Here is a 22,844-nt window from a genome sequence, read left to right on the forward strand (position 1 = left end):
TTTTAGTAACATCAACAACAAAATCTTTCGCTTTAACTGCCGTTTGCATTGCGTACTCTTTCGCCTGTTCCGTTTTCGGTGTTGTGTAGTCTATCGTAGTCCTACTTACACTCTATAGGGTTTCGACCGTGGTGTCTTTGGTCTTTTTCGAACCTTCGACGATCATATCCTTCGCTTGTCCACCTTTCTCCGCAGTACTGCGAAGCTCGACGAACAGTGTCTGTCACTTGTCCACCCTTCTCCGTCGCATACTGAGCGCTTTGACGAGCAGTTTCCCTTGCTTGTTGACCCTTCTCTTTGGTGTAATCTGCCGCCGTGTTGACCACTGCGGTGGCCGATTCTTTATCACATTCCTTACCGATATTCCTTCATTCGCCAGCAGTTTCCGTGCTACGACTTCTCTCTTTATCGCTCTCGTGTTTACCAATAGACTCCATTGAAGCTCCTCTCTCTTGTCCATGCCCTGCACTCTTCCCATGTTTAGTAGCCTTGGACTCCATTGATGCACCTCTCTCTTGTCCAGCCACAACACTCACTTGAACTTTCCCCGTGGCATAATTAGGCTCTCTTGAACCTGTTTTCCTCTTCCTATACTTTTGGAACCATCTCACTCCGTTTTCGCCACTATCTTGGTGGAGACGTTAATGTCGCCGACTTTCCCTTCGAACTCATGGCGCTCCCTCTTTAGTTTTCTCGTCAAGAAGAAGAAGAAGACCTTACTGAAAAACGAATAGGTGCTGTAAACGAACTAAAAGTTTAACGACTGTATTGCAAGTTTTAATAGTTGGGTGACCAAAATGTAAGCATCCTAAAAGTTTGATGACTATTTATGTAGTTTACCCTAAATAAAATCCCATAATAAACATGGTATTACATATTTTCTAAAAATATATTGCAAAGATACAACTTATAAAACAAATATGAAAATGAAGTCTCGTGATCATGTTCCATCTTTTAACAATTTTATCGATAATGTAGCAGATCCAGGACGATGACATAAATCATCTGAGTTAAACAAAACTGAAATATCAAGGGTCCACATTCCACCACCACCACCACAACCACAACTCTCCTTGAAGGCAGACTTTGGGCTTTTGTGATATTTAATTCAGCAAAGCAAGTGGTTGGTCTATTCTCTTCGTTAGTCTTTACTTCACTACTTTCTGTGGTGGACCCTTTTCTTTACCCATATTCATCTCATCATCACACTCTTTTATCCTAGATTTTGGCTGAATTTCCCCCATTATTTTGCCAAACTGTCATATGACTCATATCTCCACCGATGAGTGATTATTCATGATAATATGCTATTTACAAGCTCCAAAGCTAAACCATCTTGACATTTTTACCAAAATATCACCCTTAGACCCAATAATTACCTGTCAGGTATTATCTCTTTAAATATTATCGATCTAGCACATTTTTGACACAGTAGCAATAAAGCGCAGATCGTTATCCGCGTCTTCGTGGGGTTCTTTCCGAGCTGACGTCATATAAGGGGAAGGCGTGGATCGCCATATGCACCTTCGCGGGATTCTAACACGTATGGAATGTACATATCATTCTCCGTCTCTCACATTGATTATCACTCGTCTCCCCCATCCACGCTTTCTATAAATACCACACTCAACACAATCATCAAACCACACTCAAATATCAAATTCTCTTAATCTTCCTATTATCAAGCGTTTTTATCAAAATATCACCCTTAGACCCAATAATTACCTGTCATACACCCTCTCCCTAAATATTATCGATATAGTACTATTTCCGACCTCTTTTAATTATTGTGAATTTTTATTTATTTAATTTTTTAGTATTAGTTTATATTTTAATTTGTATATTATTTATTAAATTAAGAGAAATACGTATATTGGATCCATTCGTTCGTAACGTTAAGTTAGAGATACCTACTTGTGCCTGGTTGTATTTAGCCGAGGCTGGAGAGAGACTGTACATTGCACTATAGTCAGATTCATACATGTGTTGGAGGTTCTGTGTGTATCGTATTTGTGGGAACTTCATCTACATCATCATCATCAGAGTCCATGTTGAACTGCGATGATTCTGGCTGAACGAATAGTCCAATCTCAGTACCATCTGCACCTGGCTCACGAAGAGGTTCTTCTGGTGAAGATGAGAATTCCTCCATGATGCTGACATTTAGGTTGAACAAGCTGTTAGTTGAATGCATTCTCTTTGAACTTGAATACATCTCAACATTAAGGTCGAAGAAGCTCGCATTTGAATGCCTCCCCTAGAACTTGAAGGCATCGTGTCAAATGGGTACTGCACAGATTGCTGTGTCGAGGGCATCTATAAATTCAGGTCAATAAATTGGCAGATGAATGCATTCCCCTTAAACTAGAAGCGATGTTACCATATGATGTTTGTGGAGCCACATGGGTACAGATTGTAACAAGTTGCTGATGAATGTCTCCCCATTGAACTTGATGGGATGACACCATAATGTGAATTTTTAATTAACGAGTTAAATTCATTACACATTACTTGAGTTGGGCTATCAACTTGACCAACTTGTTGAGCCAGCTCATAGTGGGAGCATAATGACATACCACGAACCGCATGTACTTCAACAAATGTCGCATACATCTGTGTATCGGCGTATGAATATTGATTTTGAGAATCAACCATCATAGCAACATCGTCATCGTTGGAGAGTTCGAAAGAGTTCGAATGTTGTATAATTTAATAGAAATACTGCGGATGGAAATTTGTACTGAAGTGAGGACAGTCTTCTAGCACTTCCAACATAAACCTTCCTTGAAATTTTAGTGATCAGCTCCTCAAGAGTGACGTTTCTCTTGAAGGATATTCTGACAAAATGATTTGATGCGAAGACGCCGTCGTTTTTATCTTCCCGAAATTCTCTATGATAGTAAACAATAGGTGAAATACGCGTCATTTTGAGAGTTTGAAAGATTGAGAGTCTTTTATCTGCAAAAATAATAGCTGAAATACGCCGAATTAAATAAATAGTATATGAATTAAAGTATAAATTAATCTAAAAAAATTAAAAAAAATTCACAATAATTTAAATAACACAATTTCATATTATTACTGTATTGGTAAAATGTCTCGAGGTATGATTTCGCTTTCCAATTTCATATTGCTCAAATAATTAAATATAAAATAAATATAATATAATAAAAAAAAATTATCTTCTAAAAATAATAATAAAATCTACTTAGCTTGATAGAATGATTTAATAGAAGTAAGAATAAACAAGTAATTTTGGTCCGAAGATGTTTGCATTCAGAGAGTTTGTTATTTATAGGGGAGAGGAGCGTTTAAAAGCTAAGTTTTTAGGCTCGAGTAATAATGGAGTACCAATAATTTAACGTGCATAATGGAAGATGCGGATCATGATGTATCAGAACCTCGCGAAGACGCGGATAACAATCCGCGCTTTATTACCACCGTATTGAAAGGATACTAAATCGAATATATTTTGAAATAGGATACCCGACAGATAATTATTGGTTCTGAGGGGATATTTCGATAAAAACGCCAACCATCTTTGGGTTCTTTTTGTTTTCTTTTTGCTTTGGGACTTCCCTCAAGTACTAGAAACAAAGTTTTCTACTTTTTTAATATGAAAAGGTAAATGTGATAATAGTAGAAAGTGTGTGTGGGAGCTTAAATTATACACAGACGCGACCACATGCCTTCCATTAATCGTTTCTTTTAAGTGTCATTTTTGGTTTTTCAATTTCTTCAAAGATTCTCTTTGGGTATTTTTAGTGATCCAAGCTCGATGTGTTCGCTTTGGCCTTTGTATGCTTGAAGTTTTCATGGCGGTGTAGGGAATTTAATCGTTTCAAGTAAAGAATTTTAAGGTACTTCACTTTGTCCTTTTGATCTGGGAAAAAAAAAAGAAATTGGTTGTTGGCCCCTTTGTTTTTTAATTCACCTTCTTCCATTATTGTTTTTGAATTTAATTTTGCTTCATAATTGCTTAAAATTCCTTTTTCATTCTGTTTCTTTCTTCAGAAAATGTTCTCAATTTTGTGTTTTTAAAGTGTGATGTGATTAGATAAATGCAATGGGTTCTTCAAATCCTGCTCTTGAAGTGTCGGTGTCGTTTGGTAGATTTGAGAATGATTCGCTTTCTTGGGAGAAATGGTCGACTTTCTCCCCAAACAAGTACTTGGAAGAGGTTGAGAAATGTGCTACTCCCGGATCAGTTGCCCAGAAAAAGGCTTACTTTGAAGAGCATTACAAGAAGATTGCTGCTAGGAAAGCTGAGCTACTGACTCAAGAGAAGCACGATGAAGGAGGTCCTGTTCGTAAATCTAACGGCCATGAAAGAGATAAGCAAGAAATTAACTTGTTAAGTGAGGTTAATGAAGGAGATGAGCTGGATCAGGAGCCTGAAACTGCGACAAAGTGTCAAGATTCATGGTTTGAGGAATTGAAACAGAGAATAAATAGCATGGTAGAGAATGAAGAGAAAACAGTGGAAAATCCTGAGTTTAACAAAGCAGAAGAAACTGCTCTTGAAGAAGCCTTTTTAGTGAAAAAAGAAATGGAAACTCCTTCAAAGGAGTCTCCAGATGTTATGGAGTTATCGCAGAGATCGGAAAATGTCGTCGAAAGAACTCCCGAGATCAAAGATAAAAACTTTAAATTGGATCAATCTGCAAAATCTCATAAGGTGAGTTCATCATCATCATCACGATGTTTTTTTTTTAAATTGATTTATATATTGGGAAAACTTGACTCGAGTGAATTTGTTGTGTTTGATTGTGTAGATCAGAGCAGTGAATAAGGAGAGGAATGATTCGAGGACGAGAGTCCGCCTACTGCAGCGATTACCGTACACCGATATCGTTAAGATGTACAGAGGAGACAAGCTGTTAATATCAGGAGTTATTTGATTTAATTCCAGGGGTTACATGATATAATTTCGGGAGTTATAACAGCTGAATAATGATACAATGAACCTGGACTATTTCTGAGTCAGGTTCATCTAGTCATTTCAGCTGTTACAATAAGAGGTTAATCCTGAAATTTTATGGACGACTTTAACCCTATTTCTAGCCTATAAATAGAGAGCTATATTCAGCTTCAACTCACTCCAAAACATTCACAATTCACTTACCAAAGTGTTTTCTAAAGTTCTCTCTGTGAGTTCTCTCTGAGTGCTTTCCGATCAAAAGTGCAATACCACCAGCAGTCCACTCCGGTTTCGGGTGTACGGAATTCGGAGCGACCGTGTTAACCTCGGGGGACGGTCCGCCTACTGCAGCGATTACACACATCGAGGCGAATTCGTTTCTAAGGCAGTGGTTCTTACCACGACACGGTTTACGAATCTGTTCTTCTTAATTACTTTATATTTCAGTCAGTGCTAACGGTGTAGTTTTGCAGTTCATATATCCAACAATAAGGACATTGTCAAACGAGCATTTAAGACATTTCAGAGTAATTATAATCAATTGAAACCTTCCACTCAGGAACAATCTGCAGCAGCAAAAACAGTATAATGCTATCTTTTTAAAGTTTTAATCCTTAAGATCTACCTGACATTTCTTTTACGCTAAACTCACATTCATGGATCTTTTGTTTCAACTTTTCTTGCAGGTGCCTGTGAAGGGTAGAGAATCAAGGGTTCCCACTTTTACGACTCCGCAAAAGGAGAATGGCGGGTAAGCTTCTAAGTTGAAAGATTTCAGAACGATAAATGCATACGTGCTTGCATTGGTGATTTTGCATACATCTTGTTCTTCTGTTAAAACTAATAGTATTAGGGTAATGACTGATGACAGTGTCAAAATATGAAAAAGCTATCATTGAGCATGTGAAAACTCAATATATATACTTCAAGCACACTTAGGTTCTTCATGGCCTTAAATTGGCAGGTCCGCTGAACTTGCCTGGATTTAAAATTCATACCATCTGTTTCTCGAATTCTTCCAGAGGAACTGCGAATAATTCTTAAAATATTACTTTTAATAGTTATAAGCAGCATTAACTGGTTTGTGACAGTTCTTGTAGTTAGTAGCATGGAGAAAAAGAATGCTAAGGCTGCTCCATCTTATTCCGGCTTGAAAAGTGATGAAGAGCCGAGAAAAAAGGCTGTAAGCAATGAAGATTCCCTTCTTTTCCTTTCGTAAAACATGCACATTATTCGTCTTTAATTAGAATCTCACCATTTCATAGCCTTTATTTCAGTTCTCCAAGAAACCGGAAACAAAATCCAATGATAGGGAAGCAGCAAGAAGATATCTCCAGTCAAAATCAAAGGTACCATTAACTTTCTTTGTTGAGGATGTCTTGTAAATTGTAATGAATCAAACATAAGATAGAGATATTAATCTGACAGGCCGTTTGGTTGTCGGTTTCGAAGATAAAGAAAATGTCATCATTCTTTGATAAACTTAATGAAAAATGATTTCTTAATTTAGACAATGTCCATTGCTAAACACTATATAATTGACACAGGATAACAGAGATGCAGAGATCAAAAAATTAAGGCAGAACCTTAATTTTAAAGCTACACCCCTGCCAGGTTTTTATCATGGACAGAGAACATCAAAAAGCCCTCTCGATAAGGTATTTCCTTCTGCCGTTTCCTTGCTTCCGACTGCATGTAGTTTGATTGCTGTGATCCAACAGAAATTTTCATGATTTTGCTATTTAATTATTTTTTTCCCGGATTTAGTGGTTTTGTTGTCTGATGAAAAGCTGTTGAACTGCTACAAGTGTACTGCCATCAAACAGTTAGACAGTAACTTTAAGCTAATATGGAGTCGTTCAAACCCCAATTATTACATAAGTCCGTTTAAGATAATCAGCAGCTATATGGTGCAAACCAGCCAGGCCTGATCAGAATAACAAAGCTGTGATTGCAATAATGCTTGACTTTCAAGTTGAGGAACTAGTAGGGACAAATCATAGTCAATTCTGGTAGAGAGTGATGCTTGTCGTTTTATTGCTCCACTGTTTTAGGATTGGTGACAGTCCGGTGGTGCAGACTGCGACATGTATCTGGTAACCTGGCTTAGTCAGGTCTATAAGTAAGTACTGAAACTTAACATGTTTCTTGTCTGTAATTTCACAGATTGGTTCCAAGAGTGACATCCACCGGTAACCTAGCTTCCTCGGGTCAAAAAACCAGGCATCATGAAACTAGGGAGGGAATATCAGGAATGTTCTATATATAAAAGAGAAAAGGACGGAAACATGAGATACATCAGCTTCGGAGGCTAACTACGTTTCCAGGCAAGGAAGGGTATATCTGAAAGCATGTTTTAATTGAGGATCCATGCCGTTTATGAGTCACATTAGAAATCGTCGTTGATGAGTCACATGCCGTTTATTTTGAATGAGTCCATCTTGTCATCAAGTTGGTACATATAGTACTAGAAAAGTATATTGTAGTGTATCTAAATGTGGACAACAAGAACACCACCGAGTGTATTGATGTATCAAATCCTACTTGACATTTGAGATTGAATCAATTTCAAGTTTCTGTGACAACCCATTTGTGATATGATCCAGTACTATGAAATGTGCAGCCTGTAAAACTTACAATCTCGGTTAACAGCTGAGATTAACTCGAGCTTGTTTCAGGTTCTGACTTCCATAAACGACCCAGGAATAAGATTTTTGCCTTGGACCTCAACATGCAACCATCCAAACAGTATGTTGAAACAATCTGAAGTTGAAGTCACGGATTCTTCTCTTTATGAGCAGAAGTCCATTTAAGACAGAGTCAAAGACAAAAACATATAATCTGTTTGTGTTTCAGGCATGACAGATGGGACACTTTCGTTCAACTGTTGAGATTCCTGCAAGTTCTGTTAAAGAAAGTTGCAACTATTTAATGTCTAGCTTCATGCCAGTGGCAAGAATCCAATTCTCTTTTATATACGCTCTTCCGAATTTCCTCCGCATAATAATACCTCAGCAGAACTTCTACACTTTACAAGCTTTGGAAATGCATCTTCAAAAGTAGGATCTCAAACGTTTGACAACTTTTAGGAAGGCCCGACCTATTATAAATACACATGACATACCAAAACTATATATTGCAGTTGATTATGTCTATCAACCTACGAATAATCATTATGACTCGACGTTTGATACCGACACTAAAAACTTTTATAAAACCTCTCGATCAACATCAAGAAAAAAGATCTGAAACCATTTCTCACTCATCTTCCCCTTATCTCCTTATGAAAACAAATGATCTAAACATCGATCAATCACAATTAATCACCTCCACCCATATAAAAAAATAAATCGTAAATAATCAATAAAATTTATTTATTAATTTATTCCCATCAACCATATATATATTATGTTACCTTCAATAATATATAAAATAATTTATTCCCATCAACCATATATATATTATGTTACCTTGCTATCATGACGATACCATAGTTTTGACACTCAACAACCCTTTTCTCACGAACTAGAAGAGACTAGAGATAAACAAGGTGACAAGTCACCATCAAATATCAATGAGCTGATAAGTGACACAGAGCAAGTATTTCTTTGGTATCCTTCCACTGAAATACAGACATGAGATATAGAGCTCGGTCATGATGAGATGATCATATAATACTACTCAGTCACGCATCAAACTCCACCAACCCCCGCCCAAAAAAAAAAAAATGAAGCATGAAATGATCTATTTGAACAAATTGAAGTGGGATCAACTAAATAATTCCATAGAAATTTCATAGTAAAGTCATAGTTAGTTCTAACTTCTGGTTTTCTTGCTCAGTGATCTAATTCTTGCCTGAACCTTCACTTGGTCATCTGATTCATTTTGTTATTATATTAGAGCACTTTGGTTTGGATTTAATGAATATGGTTTATTGCTTGAAGCTTTGGGCTAATAACTGTTAAGGTCTCCTGTTTGATAAGACTGCAAGGGAAAGTGATAATATACATTTCCCTATCTTTTCATGGAATAATCATTTTAGTCAAATTAAAGAATTCATTGAGCGAAACAATATTAAAAGGAAAGGAAAAAAAAGGCACCCATTTTATACAAAAATTTTAATGCTATTGTAGGTTTCGAACCTGCGGCCTTTATGAAACTAGAATTTCGCTTATAATGATTCTGCAGCCTGCATGTTTATCTGATGCCGGTTTCGCTTATGCATGATAATTACCATGCAGTGCTTAATGGAACAAGTTTGAATCAGAAAAATCTGACTTCAATACTCTTTACCACTTTTAATCAAAACTCACTACAAAACAAATGGAAGAAATTTAAAACAATGTCCTAAACTTGTTCTGAATCAATGTCTTTAGTATGCTGTTTATGTACATTGCGTATGCTATATATTAGGATGGACCAAAGGAGAGTGGTGGAGGCAATCACTTCCCTGAAAATTTTAAAATTTTCTTTATATTTTTTATTGATGGTATGTTTTCGTCTATTCTTCACTATGTAACATATAATTTTGTGTCTATTCTTGATGTTTACCATGGAGGTCTGTTGCGGTCATGAATCTTCATCCGATTGGCTAGAACTGCTCCACGACTTGTCTGACATGAAATTTGATGGCAACATGGGGAACCTCATGTTGGTTCCTGATTCCTGTGAAATTGGTGATTGTGGTCCATTATTTGTAGTTGGTGACTTCCTCCTTAGTTGGTTTCTAGGCACGCCTGGTCGGCCATGCCGAGGAAGTCCTTAACGATGACAAATACTTGGAAAGGATCCTTCGAAGACCCTGCTTGATAATACTCTGTAGTTCTACTTACAATTTCCATCACTCTCTTTTGCTCCTCACTTAACCATCACTTCAGCTTCGGCATCGTCGATAAACCCTTTCATTTCTTGCACGAATCCCCTTTTTCCATCGCCCATACACTGCAATACAAGTGCTTGGTTTCTGCTACACCAGCAGCAAGAGCTGAGCATGTATCTGAAAAAGTGTTGAAATCTATAGAGGTGCTTTCTTCACGTTGGTGAAACTCGGCACTGAGGCCTTCTACCACTGGTAATCCGAGCGTTATGTATTCCGTCTGTCTTTCCACTTTCGATGTCAAATTGCCGGTGATGCTATTGCTGCTGCGACTCGGGCTATGACTTCGGCTAATAAAGCATTTCTTTCCCTGTGACCGGACTACTTTTCGACCACGAAATGGAGTAAAGTAGTTTTCCATCGGTGCTTTTAACGTCGCAGAGCTTAAGTAGCGACGTAAGGTTAAAAGCTTGAGCATCGCCTCTGGCAGTACCGGCATTCATTCAATTGCCGGCCTTGAGTATTGCTTCGAGGAGTTTCATAAACAGTCTTTGAGAACGAAGCTCCTTTGTACCCTAACTCTAGAGTTTGTAAAGATTCCTTCATGTGGAGAATTTCCAAGTCATAGTTTGATCTAAACTGCATGGCATTAAGGCGTGTGAAGGCCGATGGAAGAGCTTTTAAAATGTGGAACAGAAAGGATTAGGCATCGGAAAGTCTCCTCGGGTCACCGTCGAAATCGAGGATTTGGGACTGTTCTTCTTCTGTGGGGGCAATTCTCGTGAGCTTTTCAAGAGTATCAACCTCGAGACCTTGGCCTTCATTGAGGGCATCAAGCAGTTCATTACGAGATAGAGCAAGACATTTAAGCACAACGGCAATGTTCTGGGATTTTCCGGCATCGAGAACCATGATCTGTGCTGGTGGGCTAGTGCTCTTTGTGTTGTTTTCATTAGTAGGGGATTTCTTATTTGCCACATATCCGAATAAAGCTTCCATAAGATCATCATCACCCGAATAATCAATTGCATTTTTTGATCAGAAAAAGAACAGAGTCGGCTTAATAGTTCGAGAAATGGTGAAATTGAAAAATGAAAAACTTACGTAAAAGATCCGCCATTGATTTTGTCCCACACCATGGAATGATCAGCATTCTTCTTGTCCACCTTATCCCAGTGCAATGGCTTCAATCTCACCTGGTTATCGTCAACGTCTCCAGAAGACTCCCCTACTTTACCCCTACCGGACTTATCTCTGGGAAGCTGAAGATTTCCACGAAGCAAAGGAAATTCATTGGCTGGCTCAATCTTTATGCTTCGATTTCCTTTCCGAACCATTCCACCGCCATCGCGCCGCTGCCTTCTTATCCTTTGGAACATGCAAACTTCTAGCCGGAACCCATTTATGGCACCTACGTTTTGAAGCTGCCTCCAATAAAGAACATCCAAGCCATTTTCATCCACGATTAATCCTTTATATTGCCATTAACTCTACCGAACTCATCTAGGGGCATTCTCGACTGGGAACTATCCCCACTCTCCCTCTTGCGCGGAGCAAGAGCATATCTTCTGATGAAAAAGAAGAATACTGCGGCGATAACAATAATGCTACCTGCGGTCGCAGCTACTGCCTTTGCATAGTACGGTTGTCGTCGTTCCTGAAGACGATGAGTGTTGACGAAGACGACGGCGGCTGCGAATCCTGTGGTCTTTCTGCGGGGTTGGGTGGTGGCGTTTGCGTTGGGTGGAAGACTTCAATATTTTGAGGTGAAGGCTGGGAAGAAGAGAAAGGCAAGAGAGAGAAGGAAAAGAGAGCAGAGGTTGAGAGGAATCAATGTCGGAAAAGCGACCGCCATTACATTATTAAATATATTAAAAATACTATTGATAATTATAAAATTTTAAAAATATTAAAAATTTATAATACAACTACGTTAAATTCTAATTAATGTATTACAATACCTAAATCTTAAATCTTAAACCTTAAATTATAAACCATAAATCATAAACTTAAATTGTACTTATTTCATAAATAGGTACCAAATCGATTAATTAATATTTTATAGTAAATTTAACTCTAACCTTAAACTATAAATATAAACATTAAACTCTAAAATCTAAACCGATTATGTGATAGGGGTTAAGTTATGCACATGAAGGTAACATACAATTATGCAAAATTGTTAGAGTCTAAATAAACCAATCGCATACTTTACATAAACATCAACATGCAAATAAATATACACAACTAATTAAAGAAAACAATCCTAAACAGGGATAATTAAAATAATCTAAATGAGGACTAATTTAAGCTAAATATACTAACTTTAGATGATGATTAAATCACGTAATGTAAATTAACTTACAAAATTAGAATTAAACCATAACTTAAATACAAAATACGCATAACTATAGGTCTTAAACTATAGAATTAGTGGATAAAATAAATGCCAAGACAGAATTGTTCGAGTGTTTGGTTAGGAGTACCTTAGTCATTAGTACTAAAGTTTCAAATATAAATACATATGATACGAGACACCACATTGGGGTTTGGAGAAAGGTAGAAGATAGTGGACTAGCTTCCACAGGGAAATCAGGAAATAGAAGGGGTTTTTTCTAGTTCTAGGACTGGTTCTCCTCATAAGAAACTGACTAATAGAACTAACTCAGTGCATGACCATTGAGTCAGTCCCATTAGAAATGGTAAGAAATTGGTTTGATAAAATAGGATATGGTTGTAGGCAAACATACCACGTCAAAGATTCCTTCGGAAGACAAGCTTTGGATGTCTATGGGGATTTCACCTTTGGGCACCAAAGTGTATTGATGTACTGACTTGGCTGCACAAAGAATGAACTGCGGTAATGAGATTACCCTTCTTCTGTTTTCCTTTTATGGTTGAAGGGAGTACTCGTACTCGAGTCTTCTCCATGCCTGTACTTGGTCATTAATTAAGGAAATGTTTTCGATATAATTATCAACTGTAACTAAATTCATTCACTCACAAGGTTTCTTAAACAATTATGAGAATCTCCATATGTACGATTCAGAGCATCTGTAATAGCCGTACAAAAGAAGACGCAGAGAAGCCACTTGTCTCTCTATCATGAGAACCATTCAACAGAAGTACCTAATAGTGGAAGGAGCCAAATCAGTTTTTATATCAAAAATGTTTTGATGGTTCAATAGGTTGATACCTTAGGACAGGACCTGGAAGAAATTATCTCCCCAATGCCGAGTAAGACCTAAAGATAAGTTAAACAGTATGACAAACGATATATTAACAGTTCAAAACAGATGGAAATATCTTGCATTAGATCAGAAATTTCTCAAGAAATAAAGAATTACTGAATGTTTGCTAATAAAACAGATAAAAGCAAAAGTTCATGTGAAATATGTTTCAGAAGAAATATGTTTGCCAAGTACAGGTGCTGTATGTCTTTCCAGATGATCTTGATGGTGGTATCCCTTGATCTTGATGATGATGATGTTGAATTGTTGATGTTGCTGTGTTGGAGGCTTCAATGAAGCTTGTTAGCAGTCTCCGATGAACAGGGTGTTGAAGAGGGTGAGAGCACGGGGAAGAGGGTGAAGTTCTAGCAGTATATCCCACATAACATATATCCCATCTTTAAGATAGAAGCATGCTCCACAAGTGATCCTAAATTAAAGCTCAAGTTCAATGGTTAATTTATGGAGCACGTGATGAGCACTTGAGATTGAATCGAGTTTGAATCAAGTTTGAATCGAGTTGAATTGGGCTTTAGTTAAGCTATTGAATTATTTTTTGAGTTTGAGTCTTTTCGAGTTCGAGTTTTGATATTATCTTTCGAGTTTGAGTTGAGTTTGAAAATTTTAGGTTTGTGAGTTTTTAAGTTGAGTTGAACTTATATATAAAGTTTTTGAGTTTGAATCGAGTTTAGTGTTACTCGAGTTCGACTCGACCCTTGTTTACACCCTCAAATTATGATTTTAATTTTAAATTTAAAAATTAATTTATCCTTAAATTATGATTATATTTAAATTAGTCTTTAAATTTTAAATATTTAATTCCTCCTCAAACTATAATTTCATTTTAAATTAGTCCCCTAACTTTTTGAACATTTAGATTTCATCCCAAACTATGCATTTGTACTAATCACATTCATTGTTAATAAAATCATTGAGCCATGTTATATTATTATATCTTTTAAAAAAGAATTTAGGTTAAATTATGAATGACACTAATTATATATTTGGATGAATTTGTGGATGAAATTGGAAGACTTAAAAGTTTGGGGACCAATTTAAAATGAGTCTACTGAAATATTCAAAAGTTTAAGGACTAATTTAGAATGAGAGTCCTAGTTTAAGGATGAAATTGAAATATTCAAAACTTTAAAAACCAATTTAAAATAAGGGTCATAATTAAGAGATATATGATGCAATTAACCTAGTTGTTATTAAACGATAATATCTTTTGATAATATTTTATATAATTTAAGTTGAATTGATTTGCTAATTTAATGTTTTATTTGATTACCTAAAAAGAAAACAAAATATTGCACACTACTTTCTTAAAAAGAAAGTTCATTAAAGCTGGAAATTAAGTTAATTTTTTGTTCTTTGCCATAAAAGTTGATGAATGAAACAATAAACGTTAAACTATCATAATGATAGAGTAAATCGTGTCATAAATGCATATGAATAATAATGTCATAAAATAATAAAAAATAAATGTTTCAAAGAATAAACGATAAGAAAGAAATCAAAATGGGATTATGTACATTTTTAAATTAAAAGATTTAGAGAATTATTAATTGAGAAAATAGGGTTATTTTGTTAGTGTTTTTTATTTGAAATTTAAACTATTAATACATATAAAATATATTTTTACTATCCTCATGTCTATTTATTATTATTATAAATTTAAGAAGAAATTTAGCCACTACTTCAAAAGTGTGTCGACAATATAAATATAGTTTTTCGGATATTTAATGTAATTCGAATCACACAAATCAAATGATTTTGGTGGTTAAGGAATTTGTTGTTATTTTTTGAGGTCTTAGGTTCCAGAATCGCATATGCCAGAGGTATGAACCTTTATTATCAAGCAGTTAAAAATCTTTAAACATATACTACATGTACTTATCCCAAATTTATTAAATATATATATATATATATATACACTTCAAACATATTTATATTAAGAAATAATGCAGCCGATAAAAGATTATTAAAAATAAAAAAGTGTTTACTCTTTCAAAACAGTTGAATCAGTAAATAATAGAAACTTGAACGAGTAAAATATATACGTGAGAAATGATTGTTAGATTATTATTATTTTGATTAGTTTAGATTATTATTTTTAAATAATAATTGTTAGATCAAAATGAATCTAATAGAAGAGTTTAACGAAACGTTTATTGTTGAGGAAGACGGCTATCGGATAGAGCAAAATTGTAACTAATAATTTGAGAAAATAAAAATAAAGATAAAGAAGACACAAATTTTACGTGAAAAACCCCTAAATAATATAGGGTAAAAACCACGGGCAAAGGTAGAAGAATTTCACTATGAGAAAATATGAATTACAACTTCTCTCGATCTACCAAGGAGAAAACAATGATAATTTTCTCTTGATAAAAAGGAGAAAACAACTTTCAAGAAACTCTCTAAATTCTCTAGTATTAGGAGAAAGCTAGAATGATTTGGGATGTATTTGAAGCTAAATGAGCTAGGGTATTTATAGTTGAAGCTTAAGGACTAATCTTATAAATACCCTAACGTACAATGACTAAATTGTTATTTTACCATTTTCCAAATTTCCACAAATGCTGCACCGAAAGTTTTGCCAGCCCACCCACTAAAAGTTGTTTTGTTTTTTTTCTTCTTTTCAACAATCTCTCACTTGAAGATTTGATTGGAACAATATCTTCACACCATTCTTTCTACCTTGTATCATCATGTTGCTTACGTCTCTGACAGGCCACAAGAGAATCGATACCAAGTAAATTTATCAGCATTGATTGCCTTCGTCATGAAATATGCTATGTTGTCTTTGGTATGAATCTTCTGCATATCTACCGTCACTTCTTCCACCTTTTCATGAATGAAATGGTATTGAACTCGTATGTGCTTTGTTCTTGAATGAAATGTTGGATTCCTTGCTAGATGCAAGGCGCTTTGACTGTTACAAAACAAAGAGACATACTCTTGATTGTGCCCAAGCTCCTCCAATAGCATTTTCAACCAAATTGCTTCTTTACTGCTTGTGTAGCTGCTACATATTCTGCCTCTGTTGTGGATGTAGCCACAACTGACTGCAATTTTTAAACCCAGCTTACAGCTCCACCAGCAACTTTGAACACATATCCTGTAGTAGATTTACTTTTATCCAAATCTCTTGCATAGTCAGAATCGACATACCCATTGATAAGTAAGTTTGATCCTCCGTAATATAATGCAACATTTGAGGTCCCTTTGATGTATCTTAGGATCCTCTTTATTGTATTCCAATGCTCTTTGCCTGAATTCGCCATGTACCGACTAACCACTCCCACTGCTTGTGCAATGTCTGGTCTTGTGCATATCATAGCGAACATTAAACTTCTCACTGCCGATGCATACGGTACTCGAGACATCTCCATCCTCTCTTCTTCACTGTTGGGACTCATACTGGAGGATAATTTGAAGTTAATAGGAAGAGGAGTAGAAATTGGCTTATAATCTTGCATGTTGAATCATGACAAGATTTTCTTCAAGTAATTCTTTTGTGAAAGCCAAATCTTCTTATTACTTCTATCTCGGTGAATTTGCATCCCTAGAATCTTGTTTGCTGATCCCAAGTCCTTCTTTTCAAATTCCCTAGCCAGTTGTGCCTTCAATTCTTCAATATGATCTTTGTTGGGTCCTGCAACCAATATGTCACCCACATACAACAACAATATAACAAAATCGTTATCACCAAACCTCTTGAAATAAGCACAAGGGTCTGCATTAAGTCTGTTGTATCCAAGGCACACAATGAAGGAATCAAATCTCTTATACCAACACCTCGGCGCCTGCTTTAGACCGTACACAAATTTGTTCAAACTGTAAACCAAGTTTTTCTTTTCGCCTTCTTCAAAACCTTCAGGCTGGAGTATATAAATTTCTTGTTAAAGATTTCCATGAAGAAAAGCTGTTTTAACATCTAGTTGTTCTAGATGCAAATTCAATGTAGCACACATTGCCAAGACTACTCGAACTGTTGTTAGTCGAACCACATGAGAAAAGATTTCACTGAAATCAATACCTTCTTTTTGAGCATATCCTTTGACCACCAGTCTTGCACGATACCTCTCAACTTGATCGTCACCATTTCACTTGATTTTGAAGACCCATTTGTTACCAATTGGCTTCCTTCTTTGTGGTAGTGACACAAGGTCCCATGTATTATTTTTAAGAAGAGCTTCAATTTCTTATTGCATCGCCATCATCCACAGTGAAGCATCTGAGCTGTTTATTGCCTCTTGGTATGTTGATGGCTCACCGTCCTCTGTTAAAAGGCAGTATGCAATATTTCTTTCTATAACATAATCTGAGTGTCAATTGGGACATCTTCTCACATGATCTGATTGATGAATTATTGGAGCTTCAGAACTCTCTGGTTCTTGTTCATCATGTGCTGGTTCTGCTTCAGAAGAATCTCCTTGTGAAGAATCTCCTTGTTCAACCTCCTTTTCCACATGTATCTGTGTAGTCTCTAATTTTTCAGCGCTATCATTGTCTTCTTTTCTTTGTAGTTTATCTTCTATAAAGATAACATCCCTGCTGATGACCACTTTGCGAACAGTGAGATCCCACAAGCGATACCCCTTTACACCATCAACATACCCCAAGAATTTGCATTTCTTAGATTTTGGATCCAACTTTGAAATTTCTTGGGAGTTGTACATCACGTACAAAATACTTCCAAATACATGGAGGTTTGAATAATCAGCTGGTTTACCAGTCCACATCTCCATTAGTGTCTTCAGCTCTATTACAGTTGATGGAGCTCGATTCACCAAATAACAGGCGATATTAACTGCTTCTGCCCAGAATGATTTTTCTAGGCCTGTATCCCTCAACATTGCTCTTGTTCTTTCTAACAAGGTTCTGTTCATCCGCTCTGCCACTCCATTTTGTTGAGGAATGTTCGCCACTGTGAACTGTCTTTTGATGCATTCTTTCTTGTAAAAATCATCAAATTATTCACTTGTGTATTTTCCTCCATTATCTGTTCTGAAACACTTGATCTTATTTCTAGAATCAAGTTCCACCCGCGCTTTGAAGTTTTTGAAAGTTGAAAACACATCTGACTTCTTCTTAATAGGGTACACCAAACATCTATTGGAGTAGTCATCAATAAATGAGAGAAAATATTTTGCTCCGCCTAGGGATGTAACTGGTGCTTGCCATACGTCAGAGTGAATCAATTCTAGAACACTTTTGCCTCTAGAATTTGATGTGTTGAATTTCAACCGGTTCTGTTTACTTGTTATGCAATACTCACATAAAGTAAGTGATACCTTTGTTAAGCCTAGAAGTAGCTTTTGCTCCACAAGGACTTTTATTCCTTGTACTGAATTTGTCCAAGTTTCTGATGCCATAGCATTGCAGAATCTGAACTACATGAGGCAACAGAGGCTTCCGCTTCTAGCAAAGTCTCTCCATTCAGCATGTACAAGTTTGCTGCTATCTTTTCGCCTTTCATCACCACTAGTGCTCCACGGAACACCTTCATGATTCTTTTCCGTGTTTCAATCTTGCTTGCATTATTATCCAACAATCCGTAGGATAATAAATTTTTCTTCAGGCCTTTCACGTACCGCACATCTCGAACAACTTTAATTGTTCCATCATACATCTTCAATTTGATGGTTCCCATACCAATTATCTCTAAGGCATGATCATTGCAACTATACATAGATCATCCCGAGACAGGTTCATAATGATGAAACCATTCTCTTCTTGAGGTCATGTGATATGTCACTCCCAAATCAATAAGCCATATATTTGTAAATCATTTTCTGCCTTCCACGGTGGTTGACACTTCACAACATAGAGCATCTCCATCATCTGAAGTGTTTGCGGTATTACTTGTGGATTGGAGTTTTTATTTAGACTCCAACAATCCTTCTTCAAGTGATCATTCTTTCCACAGTTGTAGCACTTTTAATTCTTTTTGTTTCTCGACTTCGATCTACCATGTTTGTGACTGCTACTTTGGCCACGTTCTGTTGATCTCCCTCTCATCGTTGTCGACGTTTCTGCTTGTTACAGATTTACTTGTTTGTCTTCCTTGTTTTTGCGCCGATTTTCTTCTTGTAGAACAGCAGCTGCAACGTCATCAAAGACTAAACTGGTGACATTACTGTTTGTCAAGTTGATGATGAGTTGATCATACGAATCAGGTAGACTTTGAAGTAGAAGTTCAACCCGTTCTTGTTCTCTTATTGTACATTTTAAGGATGTAAGCTGGGAAAATAAAGTGTTCAGTGTGTTTAAGTTCTCCGTCACTGAAGTAGATTCTGACATACGGAGAGTGTACAATTTCCTCTTAAGGAAAATTTTATTGTGCAACGATGTGGCCTCGTACAATTTGGTGAGATGATCCCATATCTCCTTAGCTGTCTAGATGAAAGTGTGCCATAGCATTCCCGTCCATTTCGATCCATTTGTTTTCATCTGTGAAATCCACCGGCCTTTCACTGATAGCTGCTAGACAACCGTCTTTTCTCAGGATAGCCTTCATCTTCAATTTCCACAATGAAAAATTTCTCCCATTGAATTTTTCAATATCAAATTTTGTTGCCATAGCTTCTATTATGGATAGCTCTCACTATTTCACTATCGTGAATATTTCTCTGGAACCTTCAAAGAATGAGTGATACATTCTTACTTTCTTATGTTGGAGGATCCACCTTTTTGTGGCAACCACAAAGACAATAAGTAGATATTACATACTTAAATCTGGCTCGGATACTAATTGTTGCGGAAGACAGCTATCGGATAGAGCAAAATCGCAACTGATAATTTGAGAAAATAAAAAAAAAGATAAAGAAGACACAAATTTTACGTGGAAAACCCCTAAATAATATAGGGTAAAAACCACGGGTAATGGTAGAAGAATTTCACTATGAGAAAATAGGAATTACAACTTCTCTCGATCTACCAACGAGAAAACAATGATAATTCTCTCTTGATAAAAAGGAGAAAACAACTCTCAAGAAACTCTCTAAATTCTCTAGTATTGGGAGAAAGTTAGAATGATTTGGGATGGATTTGAAGCTAAATGAGCTAGGGTATTTATAGTTGAAGCTTAAGGACTAATCTTATAAATACCCTAACGTACAATGACTAAATTGTGATTTTATCATTTTCTAAATTTCCACAAATGCTACACCGAAAGTTTTACCAGCCCACCCACCGAAAGTTGTTTTCTTTTTTTTTTCTTTTCAACATTTATCGCCTTTAATACGAAACCAAAGAAGACACTATCAAAATTTGAGAATGGGTAAATTCAATCAATATCTCATGTACTATACATAAGCATAATATAAAAGCGTAGGAATAGATAAAGTAAATTGAGCTAAACTATGCGCACAGTGGCAGATATATGTTTTATTCAAAGTATGTATCTATCCTAATTTTATTTATTTATTTATTTTATTAATTGTATTAACTCTAAAATTTTATTTATATTGATACTTTATAAAAAATTTATTATTTAAAGTTGGAAACATTTAAAAATATTTTTAGATCGACACTTAATGCGCAGCCCACAAAAATACAAAAAATGATATTTTAATAATTTCCTAATTAAGTTGGGATACATTTTATCTCGCACACAACTAACCCCGATGGACCCAATCCTTCCCACCCTATTTGTGCCTGCACAAATAAGCCAAATGAATGGAATGTGGACATAATTATTCTACATAAGTATAATTATAAATAAAATTATTATTTTGGTGTTTTTTCTAATTACCAACAATCTTAATTTATCATCATATCTTTAAATAATATTTAAATAAAAAGTTAAGAACAAATGACAGTGGATCAAGGTTCTTTCTAAGGAAACCTCACTGTTAGTGTATCGAGTAATTATCTTACAAATATATTATAATTACAAATCTAAAATCTATTTATCTTCTTATTTTTTACACTATTTTTACCAGTATTAAATCTAAAACCCACATGTGGGCATTGCATTTCGTTTGGGCTAGCCTGGATCATAATCGGGTCAGCGCCTAGGTCCACATCCATCGTTCTTAAGATATTTAAATTAGGGTAAATTATGTCACCATGGTTTCGTTTTATAACTTTTTTTAAATTATGTATAAGGTTAGGTTTTAGTTTTATTTTAATAAAATATTATTAATAAAAATAGAATTACTAACATTGTATTTTTTTTAATTTTTTCCCAATGATGACGTGACATCGTATTATGATATTCAAAAGAGAATCAAAACATAATGTTATGTATAATTTAAAATAATTAGTTGAATTAGAAATGAAACTGTGAGAATAAATAAGTGACTAAATACGTTATTTACTATTAAAATTATTCACAAATTTAAATATTAAACCATAACTATATCCAGGATATTAGATTGAACATGATTATGCCAATTGTACAGGAATGTAGGTTGATATGACAACTAAATAATCATTCAATGAAAAGATGACTGAAAATCAAACTTCTCCATCCCAAAGTTCCTGGAGGGTCTTGAAAGGACCGTCTTTGGAAACGAAACTTTCAGCACGCCAGCCTCGGCTTTGTGGGATTTGATTGATCATTTTCACCTCATCCCCGCTCAATGACCAATCGAATATCCCAACGTTTTGCTTCATTCTCTCGGCGTTAAAACTCTTCACCATTACACTCACCCCTTGTTCGTACACCCATCTTAGGCATACCTGAGCTACAGTCTTCCCTTTTACCTTGGCGATATCCTTGAGAACCTCGCATTCCATGACTCTATTGCTGCCCCAAATGGTTCCTACTGCTCCCAACGGAGAGTAAGCTGACAAAAGGATACCATTTCCATGACAGAACTCTTTCAGTTTCTTTTGTTGCCACAATGGGTTCATTTCCACCTTCATAAAACATTGAAATTGCAATTCACTTACGGTCTCAATTAGGCTAAGTGAGAGTGTGAGAGAGAAAGAGAGAGTTACTTGATTAACAACTGGAGGGATCTTTGCGATTGACAAAATATCGGCCACCTTTTTGCAGGTAAAATTGCTAAGACCTATCGATTTGGTTAAGCCAAGTCTCTGGCAATCTTCCATGGCGGCCCACACGGAGCTGAAATCCATGGCCATGGGTAAAAATACATATTCCTTATCTCCATCGCTCCTTTTCTTAAAGCTTATAGGCCAGTGAATAAGATAAAGATCCAGGTAGTCCAACTTCAGGTTCCTGCAGTTCAAAAGATGGAAAAAGATACAGTATGTATAGCGATACGACAAAAAAGAAACAAAAAAATAATAAAATAAATGGGAAAGTAGTATTTTACTGTAAGCTTCTGTTGAGAGCAGGAAGAACAAGATCTCCATATCCATCGGCGCACCACAACTTGGAAGTGATGAAGAGCTCATTTCGGGATTTGATTAAGCCAAGCGAGACCGCTTCGATGATTGCTTCACCCAACGCCGGCTCTGACCCATAGACAGAAGCTGTATCAAAGTGCCTATAACCGAGTTTGATTGCCTCCAGAACAGCTTGTTTTGTAACTAAGTACGATTCTTCAACTATTACCGATGCCGTGCCAAATCCCAGAACCGGCATTCTTTGACCGCTCCACCTCAAAACACAATCTGGAATACTTTCCATATTCTTTTTAAGAACTCAGAAAAAGAAAGAGAAGAGAATTTTCTGTTGCTTCAAGATGAGGGAGAGGGGGTAAATACAAAGGAAAAATGGTGTATCAACTTGTGAAAGAATGGTTTAGTTTAAATAGGAAATTGTGATTTAATTGGAGTCTTTAATTTATTTTAAAAATGATTATAAAATATGATCTATTTATATGTAAATGTAATTATTTAAATTTAAATTTTAAAAACAAACAACACTCTCTCCATCAATGAAGTTGAG

General features: G+C 35.9%; 2 protein-coding genes and 1 pseudogene across 3 annotated transcripts; 1 reads left to right on the top strand and 2 right to left on the bottom strand.

Moving 5' to 3' along the window:
* Nucleotides 1–4,046: 4,046 nt before the first annotated feature.
* Nucleotides 4,047–7,506, top strand: LOC120215114 (protein WVD2-like 7). The gene is made up of 7 exons (XM_039212880.1): nucleotides 4,047–4,678; nucleotides 4,776–4,853; nucleotides 5,608–5,672; nucleotides 5,993–6,104; nucleotides 6,199–6,270; nucleotides 6,469–6,579; nucleotides 7,088–7,506. The coding sequence occupies exons 1-7, from the start codon at nucleotides 4,067–4,069 to the stop codon at nucleotides 7,115–7,117; spliced, it is 1,080 nt and encodes a 359-aa protein (XP_039068811.1). The 5' UTR covers nucleotides 4,047–4,066; the 3' UTR covers nucleotides 7,118–7,506.
* Nucleotides 7,507–9,428: 1,922 nt separating this feature from the next.
* On the bottom strand, nucleotides 9,429–11,592 carry LOC120215171 (annotated as a pseudogene).
* Nucleotides 11,593–21,409: 9,817 nt separating this feature from the next.
* LOC120215249 (non-functional NADPH-dependent codeinone reductase 2-like) lies at nucleotides 21,410–22,585 on the bottom strand. 2 transcript variants are annotated; one of them, XM_039212978.1, is made up of 3 exons: nucleotides 22,267–22,585; nucleotides 21,974–22,169; nucleotides 21,410–21,844 (listed from the first exon to the last, which is right to left on the bottom strand). In XM_039212978.1, exons 1-3 carry the CDS (start codon nucleotides 22,581–22,583, stop codon nucleotides 21,440–21,442), a joined length of 918 nt encoding a protein of 305 aa, XP_039068909.1. In that variant the 5' UTR covers nucleotides 22,584–22,585; the 3' UTR covers nucleotides 21,410–21,439. The 2 variants fall into 2 exon arrangements, with proteins under 2 accessions (XP_039068909.1, XP_039068908.1); XM_039212977.1 differs by having other exon boundaries at nucleotides 21,926–22,169.
* Nucleotides 22,586–22,844: the final 259 nt, after the last annotated feature.

This window comes from Hibiscus syriacus, unplaced genomic scaffold (genome assembly GCF_006381635.1).
Source record: "Hibiscus syriacus cultivar Baekdansim isolate YM2019G1 unplaced genomic scaffold, ASM638163v2 tig00110114_pilon, whole genome shotgun sequence".
NCBI classification, from domain to species: domain Eukaryota; kingdom Viridiplantae; phylum Streptophyta; class Magnoliopsida; order Malvales; family Malvaceae; genus Hibiscus; species Hibiscus syriacus.